An 11,567-nucleotide genomic window follows, 5' to 3' on the forward strand; every position below is an offset into this window, starting at 1 on the left:
GAAATGTGGGATTTGTCGTATTCAATGCCCTTTTGAGGTTTGGAATATTCTGAATAAGAATATCCTCAATGTTACTAGCATTTTCTAAAGCATTTACTGTAAATAATCCGTCAATTAATGTACCTTCTGTGATCAAGGAATTACCATGTTGAATAAAAACACTACTTTTATTAAAACTTGTAGAATAACTATAAATCAATAGTTTAGATACTGAAATCAAATTCCTTCTAATGGAAGGTACATAAAGACAATTATTTAAACGCAAATATCCTCCTGAAAATGCAAGTAGTAGATCACCCACAGCTTGGACTGCAACCGTTGCATCCGTTCCAACCTGTAGGTAGAGTTCGTCCTTAGTCAACCTTCTGCTTTTCCTAAACCCATGCAAAATGTTGCATACATGTGAGGTTGCACCAGTATCCACACATCAGGAATAAGCGAGACCAATCAAATTTGTTTCTACAACAAAGATTTGCAACATACCTTCAGAAGTTGCTCTTTTTAGTTGCTAAGTAATCCATGCAATTGCGCTTCCAATGACCAAAATTTCCACAGTGAAATGCATCATTGGATTTAGTTGACTTCTTCTTGAAAGTTTTCTTGTTCTTGACTTTGAAAATATTTTTCTTAGAACCCTGGCCTTTACCCTTTCTTTTTCCCTTGCCTTTTGGTTTGGGAGTTGAGACTACATTAGCTTCAACTAAGAAAGAGAATTTCTTATTCTTTTTCTGAAGGTCCTCAGTAGATTGAAGATGATTCAACAACTCTCTCAACGTCATTGACAATTTGTTCGTGTGGTAATTCATGAGGAAGTCATTAAATGATGGTGGTAGGGATGCTAATACCATGTCGACTTCCGACTCTCCATCTAACATGGCTCTTAAAACTTGGAGCTCATTTAGATAGCCCATCATCTTCAACATGTGATCTCTAACTGGGGTTCCTCTCACCATTTTAGTGGAAACTAGGCCATTAATCTCTATTTGTGTGGCACTACAATTTTGTTCTCCAAACATCTCCCTAAGATTGTAAATAATATCCATAGTTGAAGCCATTCTGACGTGTTGCTGTTGCAACACGTTCGACATCGACCCAAGGATATAGCAATTAGCCATTCCATTATCTTCATCCTATATTGTGGCTCTGTCCCTGACATCCTGGGAGCATCGGGACCATGCAACTCAGGTGCCTCAACAATCAAGACCCAATAAACTGTCGTTGCTTTGAGCACTAGGGTTAAGTTCCTCTTCCAGTCCACATAGTTTGGACCAGTAAGTTTGTTGTCTTCAAGTATCCTAGCTAATGGATTGAAGGATGCCATATCTAATTGTGGACCCCGATCTGAGAGAATCAGTGCTGAGGGACACGAGATCCCCTGCAATCATCTGAGATCTCCACAACATGAAGGAGAGCTCTACCAAGGAACTCTCGAGATAATGCCACCCTCACAGCATAACATGAGTGCCAATACAAAATGAATGAGATACCTCTCGATCCGGAGCCAGGGCTCGAAACCAAGACGCACCTAAAATAACTCAGAGTCACCATCCATGGATACGCCATGGAACCAAAACAAATGCTCTGTTTGCAATGGATAACCAGAGATACAAAAGGTCAGTGCCTGGTGACGAATGGAGAAGGTCCGAAGAGCACCCCCAATTCGCCCGAGTGCGAACACTTGGTCTCTTATGCCATTTATTTATTAACTTTGAAGAGTTTTGGGTGAAAATCATGTGAAATGGGAACGAATATCCCCGAGGAAAACATCTACCTAAACATGCATGACCCTGGGATAATAAGCACATACAAAATAAATAAAAGAAGTGTGTCACCTAAGCACTGCTAGGTTGTGAGTGTCATGCCTAATAGGTGCCTAAATTCTGATAGGCAAACACATACATGCTACAGCTAAAGGTATAAGGTCTGCACAGGATGATAAATCTGAAACTAGAAGTTAATCACGAAATGAATTAAGATACAGTAAACGAAATAAAGAATAAACAAAAATACGGGCAAATAAAAGAATAAGCATGTGAGTAAGCGAAGAAATCATGATCCTATGCAAAAATTAACATCAATATACAAACACAAACCCTAAAGTGCTAACAACAGATCCTAAGACTCTAATGCTTAAGCCCGAGTCTTTAGATGATCTGATGTTCATCCAAAGAATCCTACGTATCCCCGCCTCCACGAGAATCAAGGCAACGTAGTTCTTCGCACCTATTCTAAGCTATGATGCCTAAGACATCTAGACCTCTATCCTGGACTCGACCTAAAAGACCGGACTAGTTATTAAAGCTTTTTATGCGATTATTTAAATTCCAGTGGATTGTGGATTTTAGGACACCCTATATGCCCTAACTAATTGTAGGTTAGCCCTAAGCTAATGCAGGTGGTTCCTACAACCTATGTGTAACTAGGCTGTGTATCCTAAGAAAAACAACGGGATCACTAACGCATCCTAGACCTAGTCATCAGTCAGCGATGTGAATCGCTAACTGACCGGACGGAGGCGCTCCTAGCTAGGACAAACTCCTAACTCCAACACAAACACACAACAAGCACACAACAAATCAAGGACAAACACCTAACTCTAGAACAAACTCCTAACTCTAGAGGAAGAGCTTTTTGAAAACAAGATTTTAAAGTTGTTTATTCAAAAAAAGATTTAAAATGTTATTTACAAAAGTTTGGCTGGACTTGGGATAAAGATCCCAAGCTACACTACTTACCTCGTGAAAGAGATCAAGCCAACGTAGTTCGAAAGCAAACTTTCCTAACTACTCACAAAATGCTTTAAATTTTCAAATGCTGTTAATGTTTTTGGAGTTTAAAGTGAGTTAACGCCCTTTCGGATAAAGGGAATCCAATAGAAAAGTCTCTATACCCACCATATCACGGTAGAGTACTACAGAGGGAAGCAGGATCCCTAAAGCCTAAGGGGAAAGAAATCAAAACGGGGGAACTAAAATCTCAAGAAAAAGAACAATCTTGAAGAGACGAAAATAAAACTAACGAGCCCTAATCAATCTCCAAAAGAGACGATATCTAACCCGCGAGGGAAAACTCTAAACAAACGAGAGATGTAAAGCTTCTAACCCTAAGGGTAAACTTCTAAACAAAAGAGGACAGACAAACTCTCTATAAGAAGATCTACTAAACGATCAGTCACTTAGAAAGGGTCCTAACTAGTTAAACACTCTAAGAGGAGGAAATCTCTTAACCTGCGAAAACTCTAAGGCAGGAAGGGAAGAGATTGGTTCAAGAAACATTCTGTCCCAGCCAGAACTTAAGAGAAAGTTCTCAAAAATCGACGAAAAGATTAAATGCTGGTGATGATCCCAAACACTCTAATGAAGATCTAGACAACAAGAACAAGCTCTAAGACTCCGAGACACAATTTGGATATCGATGAAGAACCTGATGGGAGAGACAGAGAAAAGAAAAGGAGGAGCTCTGAATAACCTCATCATAAACATCCGAAATGAAAGCCCAAAACACATTCAGTTAGGAATACAGGTGAATGTATCAAGGAAATGACATCCTCACAGCAATGAGAAAAATTAGATTCCTCACATTCTTCATGTGCTAGTAGCATATTATTATCCATTTGACTAGATTTTTGCAACCAATTACAAGGGATATATATAGATAAGTCATGCACCTATACCCTTGACATGGGATAATGAAGAACCATCTAATTTGCCTCGCTTAGCATACATCATTTTCCAATCAATACGTGAAGACAACCAATTAATTCAACAGATAAACAACCATCTATCATATGATAGAATACCAACCTGAAATCAAATGAATCATCTGTTTATACCCTCGACATGGGGCAACGAAACAAGATCAAATAATGCATACAATCAAACCCTCGACACGGGGTCTCCTGTGAAATCAGATGGTACTCGTACCCAAGACATGGAGTAGAGTAACCATCTGATTCCCTACATCAATTAAGCATCCATAACTCCACCATCCATTTTCAACAGAAATTAAACCCCAGGTTAGATTCAAGAACCAAGTTAAAACCAAATCCACGGGTCACACACCATCCAATCAAGAAGACATTCAAAGCAAAAGTAAATTAGTTATGCAAAGTAAAAGAATGTAAGAAATATTACCTGCAATATCATCCAAAGAGGGTTCAAAGTAGAAAAATCACCTCTCGTTCTGAGCAAAAAGAGCGATTTGAAAGCAATCAACAGGAATTGGTAACTCCCTCCCACGGATCTTACCGAAAAGGATGGCTGATTCCTAATCTCTCTCCCTTTCTGTCTCTTTTGCCTTCTCTGCTCTCTCCTCTGTTACCAAAATGAGACCCCCTTCTCTGTGTTAGGGTTTGCACAATTAGGGTTTGAGAAGACTTGATCTAATACTTGATGATGTGAAATTGAGGGAATTGAGAAGAAGGCTTGGAGCGGCTGCCATGGAAGCAAGAGATGGAGGCAAAGATGATGCTGGATCTTGAATTTTTGAGAAGAAAACCATTAAACATAGGTTCTAGGGCAAACAATAGCAGATCTAGGGTTTTAGAGAAATGGAAATGGAAGTGATCGGAGTGAGGGTGGATCCAATTGGGGTTAGGGATTAGTGAGGTAGAGGGTTAGGGTCTTTGGGTAACTGTGAGAGCAAGTTGATGGTGGTGGGGATAGTGGTGGTGAGAAATCAAAAGAGAAAATGATGAAGAACAAGATGGCTGAGATAGAGGAGGGTGATGGTGTGGATGGAAGTGGTGGACACAGCAAAGTGGGCATGGAACGAGGCTTGTTGACGATGATGGTGGGTGAAGGCCGAGCTCCCCATCTTTTCTTCCCTCCCTCAATTTCTCCTTCTCACTCGCTCCTCTCTGTTTCTCGCCCCTCTCTCCCTCTATGTTTTATCCAAATCAAGGCTCTTGATGGATTCTATCTGCCGGAGAAGATGACCTCTCCAGCAATCCCTTTATCTTTCCCTCTTTCTTTAGCTCTGCTAGGGTTTCACCCAAACCAAACAAATGAAGAAAATGAGATGGGGAAGATAGGCATGGGGACAAGGAGATGAAGATGGTTGTTGATGGTGGTGATGGGGTCAGAACTCCGGCGATGTGGCCGGAGAAGGTGAAGTGGGTTTGTAGGGTATGGCAAGGGAGGTTGGATTTGCAGGGGATCTTGGGTTTTAATGGGAGAAAGAGGTTAGGGATGGGGTTTAAGGAGATGGGGGTAATGGCTGTAAGGGCGGAGGCGTGGCCGGATTCCGGTTGGAGGTTGGCCTGAGAAGATGGAGTTGGGGATGGGTTTGGGTTAAATGAAAATGGGCTTATGGAGATGGAGATGGGGTTTAGGGTAGTGATGGCTGAAAATGGGTTTGGATCGTGAAGATGGCAGTTAAGGTGGTGGGGGGATGGCACTTGGAGATGATGGTGATGGCGGCTTGGCCGGACTCTAGTAGGAATTATCAGAGAAGATGGGTTCTCGCCCTCTGTGATTTTCTCTCTTTTGGATTTTTCTCTCTTTTCTGCCAATGAGGTCCCCCAAAACCCTAACCCATCAGAAGTTTAGAAGGAAAAATGATAAATTTTTACCCCCCCCTTTTCTGCCATGGACAACCCCCTCTTTGTGTATTTATAACCATTTTTTATACTAGCAGGGGCGATCCAGGTAGAAAACGGGGCAAGAAATTTCTTTCTCTCCACAAGATTCTTAACCCTCAGATTTGATCCAAGGGCCACCAGGGATTGCTTGTGAAGGAAGCAACATAAAATTGCCACTCTTTTACATGGGAAATGACGTATTTCACCCCCCTTTCTGAACTTGCACCAGACACTGTCTTAGCTCATTCGCTAGGCAAACATACTCGGATCTTGACGAAATTTTACAGGGACCTTGGTGGGATCCTAAGCTAGTCTTGGGTATAATTCGGGGCTTCAGAACATTAGTTTATTAGGGTATTTATTTAAATCAAGGTGTAAAAGGGTTCGGTCAAAATAGGGTGTCTACAGATGCCCTTCTTTGTCAGAGTGTGCTTGTCACACGAATGGCAAAGCAAAACAGACAACACATTTTGGCTGAACCGACTTTAAAAATGTTAAATTTTGGAATTTTGGTTTTGAAAAAGGGGTACACAAAAGCAAATTGGTGAAATAGCTTTTCACCGGACTCTAACTTTGCAAACATATTTGTGAGATAGTCTCTCACTTACTCTTAACTCGGCGCTTGTATCGAAAATCGAAGATTTTGATTGATAAAATAAAACACGAATTACTCGGTTAACTATCGGGTGCTAAAACGGGTAAAGAATATTTGAGAAGACTCAAACTTTCAATACCGGATTACAAGACGGTTAAAGAATATTTGAGAAGACTTAAATTTTTGATACCGGATTACAAGACGGGTAAAGAATATTTGAGAAGACTCACACTTTCAATACCGGAGCACAAGACGGGTAGAGAATGTTTGAGAAGACTCAAACTTTCAATACCGGATTACGAAACTATCAAGACTGGTAAAGAATATTTGAGGAGACTCAAACTTTCAATACCGGATTACAAGACGGGTAGAGAATGTTTGAGAAGACTCAAACTTTCACTACCGAAGCACAAGACGGGTAGAGAATGTTTGAGAAGACTCAGACTTTCAATACCGGAGCACAAGACAGGTAGAGAATGTTTGAGAAGACTCTGACTTTCAATACCGGACTACAAGACGGGTAGAGGATGTTTGAGAAGACTCAGACTTTCAATACCGGACTACAAAACAGGTAGAGAATGTTTGAGAAGACTCTGACTTTCAATACCGGATACAAAACGGGTAAAGAATGTTTGAGAAGACTCAAACTTTCGATACCGGATTACAAAACGGGTAAAGAATGTTTGAGAAAACTCAAACTATCAATACCGGATTACAAAATTATCAAGACGGGTAAAGAATATTTGAGAAGGCCCAAATCTTTGATACCAGATTACAAAAAGGGTAAAGAATGTTTGAGAAGACTCAAACTTTCAATACCGGATGAGATGATGATATATCGAGTTTTTATCCTGGAATCAACAGCTAAATCATTCAAAACGGGTAGAGAATATTTGAGAAAACTCAAACTTTCGATACTGGATTTCAAAATGGGTAAAAAATATTTGAGAAGACTCAAATTTTTGATACCGGATTACAAAACGGGTAGAGAATGTTTAAGAAGACTCAAACTTTCAATACTGGTTTACAAAACGGGTAGAGAATGTTTGAGAAGACTCAAACTTTCATTACTGGATGGGATGATGATATCTCAAGTTTTTATTTTGGAAGCGACAGTCAGATTGCTCCTAACATAACCTCCTAGAGGTCAGAGAGGAGGAAAAAGAGTTAAAACATAGCATAGCTAGAAACGGTTAGGAAAACATGACTTTTACCAAAGGTACAACTCAAAGAAATTTGATGAAATCTTGCGGGCATTGGCCCCTTTAAACAAGTAAACCAAAAACTCTGCCTATATTTTAAAAATTGCAAAACTGAATTCCAAATTCCAATGAGGATTGGATTTTTTTAAAAGAAACTGGAAATCGAGGGTCCATAGTAATAACCATGAAGAGCCACGCAGGGAATCAAAGGTCCGTGGCATTATGCCACGAAGAGCCAAGAAAATAGAAATCGAGGGTCCATGGTAATAAACCATGAAGAGCCTAGCAATAAATCTGAAGTCCATGGTAATTAGCCACGAAGAGCCCAACTGGAAAGGAATCGAGGGTTCACGATAATAAACCTTGAAGAGCCAAGCATTAAATCCGGGGTCTGCAGCAATAAGCGACGAAGAGCCCAACAGGAACAAAGATAAGTAATGGAAATGAATGGAATGATCATGGATAGTGGGTACATGATATTCCTATAAAGGTTTAATCACAAAGAGCCACTCATAAAGCAAGGGTCCATGGTGTACCTGACTGGTAGACCATGAAGAGCGAAGAATGAACAAGGATAATGACAAGCAATGAAGATGAATAGAATGAGTATGGATAGTGGGTTCATCATACAACTTGAAAGGTAGATCACGAAGAGCCACCTGGGAAGCAAGGGTCCATGGTATACTTGAATGGTAGACCACGAAGAGCCAAGAATGTATAGGACTTACACAGAGGACTTACTGATTAGAGAATTGATTTTTCTGGGATTAAATGTCTCTTGCCGAGAAAAAGGGGAGTACGAGTTCCTTGCTGAGGATCAGACTCAAGTGACTTGCAGAGATTTGGATATTGACCCTTCTTTAACAGGTGAAAAGCATTCTGCTGAGGTTTGAAGGTTGCGGGAGTAAATTCTAAACTCCGCTGAGAAAATTGATTTTCTTTGGAAATTGACTCTTTTAGAAAGAGGGCTCACTTGAAGAGTTTAGAGATTTGGCTCAAGATGTCCTTGCATCTCTCTTACTTCAATTTGTTGTAAACATTGGCACTGATTGCCTTTGTGTGCTTGAGATATTTTATGACGTAAGTTATAAAAGATGCCCCTAGTGTATTGTACTTCCATGACAAGAGTCTCAAGGATAACAAAACTAGGGTAGGTAAGGGAAATTTGGATTTGCATAGGTTCTTTCTTTGGAATAAAGATGGGATAATGGCTAAGCTCAAACACTTCTCCTTTCATTGACCACTATTTGAGGTTCATTCTTTCCACCACCCACTGCTTGAAACTTGACATATTCAACCTGTCTGAACAGGATACCTAAACCAGGATCTTTCATTTTGGAAGGTACAGACCCCTTCCTTTCAGTGCCAGACAACTTTTGGACCTTGAAAGAAAACAAATATGAATGAGGAATAGACTCCCAAGGACTCTATCAAAGAAGGTGTAGATTATTCAAGGGACTCGACTACATTTTGATTCACCCTTAGATCAAATGTGCTATTTTGTTATGTTAAGGCTAGCCACTCTTAGAGTAATCTCGAAAACTATGTTAAGAGGCACTACTTTCCTTCATCAGGATTTTCGTCATGGTTATTACCCCCTTCGAATTGCTCAGTCTTAACAACTCCTAGTTTAAAAAGATATCAAAGTAAATCTTGTCGAGACTACCCGGATTCCGGGATCTTGCCCTATTTGAGAATGCTTCTCTGTCTCCTTGATTTCTCTCTTCAAAAGAAGTCACAACTCAAATTTGGAAATTTTGCATAGCTGAAGAACTCCTTCTGTATCTCATCAATTCTCTCTTCATGGGAATTCTTTGCCTCTGACTAGATTACCTCTTCAAGTTTTCAACGCAGCAGACCGCTACCCTTGCCTTTGCTTAAGCCAACTTCTTTGGTTATTGACTTAGCAAGCACATGACTTCATCTAGGCCGCCCTTTCGGGTTTTCAACCTAGTGGGTCTTCAGACTCTTATTTTTCTCTTTTCTTTCTGTTTTTGGTTTTATTTGCCTTGAACCTTTGCTTGTTTCACCAGAAGGACTTTCTAGGTGGGCTTGGGTTCAAAGGGGTTGAATACCTAAGGTTCTAAAGATTTGGACCGAATCTGGTCTTGCCAGACTTCCTACGTACCCCAAAAATGGAGGATCAGGTTCGCGTAGTTCGTTTGGGTTTAACAAAGAATGGTTTAGCTTTAAGCTTCAAAATTTTAAATGGGGAATGATTTAGCTTTTATCCCCAAGGTTGTCCGAACCTGAATTGATTAGGTTGCATACGTTGCCCTGAAGAGCTGGGAATCAGGTCATGACGTAGTTCAGGTCCTCTAAAAAAAAATGCCCCTGGTTTATAATCTGGTTAGAAGGAAAGGGTTTGATTTGACTTTTGGCCCAAAGGGTTTACAAATGGATTTTATGACGTTAGGATCTTGGCTATAAAGGTTCAAACGTCCAAGGATGACCTCTTGGTGTTTTGACTTGCAAGCTTTTAAATTCTAAGGTTCAAAGACTTTGAATTTTTTTTATCGAGGAGTCTAGCGGTATTTGTAGGCAAGACTTCAACCATAATGCTCATCTCTTTATCTCAGAAATCTCGAATTCATGTTCAAGATTTTACAACTCTCATTTGTCTCTAAATGTATGAAGACGATTCTCATATTCAATCTACTCATTGACTCCATCATCTGGGTCTTCGATACTCCTAAGGAGTTGTTGCAGGAATTCATTCCCTTCTCCTCTTGTCTTTCTTTTATGCTTTTCCTTCTTTTGGATATCTTCTTTCTTTTTGGACATAGGAAATATTCCTACTCTTGAAATACTCCAACCCAGAATCTGATTCAAAACATATAATCCAAGTGCTTTCCCTCTTTTTTTTTAGGGCACCCGTCTTGTAAACATGACTTCATTACTTGAAAGTCTTTTCTCAATATCCCATCAGCTCCACCGGATGTCTGATGTTCACTCTCTTGAATTTTGCTCTTCAACTAGATGTCTAAAGTTCAACGACAGGGCATTCCACCAGTTTATTCTTATAGGATCAAGCAAGACTACTTCAAACCCCTCTAAACAGGTTTATCAATTCTTCGTGCTCCTCGGGAGATAAAGTTTTGCCAATCCATCTTTCTCGAGTTTCAGATTTCGATACCACTATCAATGGCTTCGATTTCTTCTTTGAGTGGCTATGCTAGATGCACTTCCTCTCGTTTGATCTTTTCAGATCTCGAGGGGAATTTCATCTGCATTCTCATATGAGGAGGGTTTCTTTAGTTATTTAAACATTAGATCTAAGAGTGAATCATAAGAATACCAAAGATACGAAACTAAAAGCTTTATTGAATTGAAGATTGTAAGTACATCAATAACTTTTTTTTCGACGCGCCTCAATAGGCTCTCTACATTGGATTTGACAAAAGACTAAATTTTGACTTAATGAGAAGAATTAAAAGACTCAACAGACTTAGGACTGATATGAACATGACTGACAAACATGACACTTTTTTTTTTGACATCTACACAATAAGACTCAACAACTTTGAGATAAAAAAGGTTGATGTATACTCAATGAACGACAAACTTAACAACACAAGACATTTCTTCGACAGTGGTGCACTAGCACTGAAAGTTTATGGGTAGCACCCCTTCCTCCATGATGTATTTGGATACGACCTTTGAATATAGATTCCTCTCATTCTCTTTTTTGCAAGCTATTCAAAAATCAAACCGTTGATGTTCTGCCATGCTTAATGGATACGTGTGTGCAAGTTCAAAACCTCAGTACACTTTTTTATGAAAACGTCGATCCTACCAACTCTCGTTTTCAGAGTTGTCGACGTAATGCTTTGATTTTTGGTGTCTTTGCGCAATATGTCATTCGAAGAAACCCTCGTGTTGCCCCCTTAACCTTGTTAGCCGTGGTAGACCAAATTAATGAAGGGAGGAATCCTATACCCACCATGTTAACAGAGACCTTCTTGGGACTAGACCTTATTGCTTCTCAAGAGGTCAAAAACAATTTCTGTGGATGTGTTAAATTGTTATATGTTTGGCTTGGTGAAAAACTTAGGGTTCTTCAGCGACAAAACCAAAATCCGTATACCCTGAAGAATCTCCGTGTATGGCAACCAATGGTTAATCAACCTCAGTCCATTGATGAATGGCGCAATTGGTTGCAGCATGTAAAAGAGAACCAGTTTCGCTG

The 11,567-nt window shown here is 39.9% G+C and overlaps 1 protein-coding gene across 1 annotated transcript; it reads right to left on the reverse strand.

Moving 5' to 3' along the window:
• Positions 1 to 485: 485 nt before the first annotated feature.
• On the reverse strand, positions 486 to 1,115 carry LOC143891163 (uncharacterized). Its single transcript, XM_077395799.1, has one exon. The coding sequence runs from the start codon at positions 1,113 to 1,115 to the stop codon at positions 486 to 488; it is 630 nt and encodes a 209-aa protein (XP_077251914.1).
• Positions 1,116 to 11,567: the final 10,452 nt, after the last annotated feature.

Source organism: Tasmannia lanceolata, unplaced genomic scaffold (genome assembly GCF_043159265.1).
Source record: "Tasmannia lanceolata isolate RefF3 unplaced genomic scaffold, GAP_Taslan_0.1 ptg000013l, whole genome shotgun sequence".
In the NCBI taxonomy this organism is placed as follows: domain Eukaryota; kingdom Viridiplantae; phylum Streptophyta; class Magnoliopsida; order Canellales; family Winteraceae; genus Tasmannia; species Tasmannia lanceolata.

Coding starts and splice junctions, on each gene's coding strand:
- LOC143891163 (XM_077395799.1), bottom strand. CDS start 1,115: ATGGCTAATTGCTATATCCTTGGGTCGATGTCGAACGTGTTGCAACAG.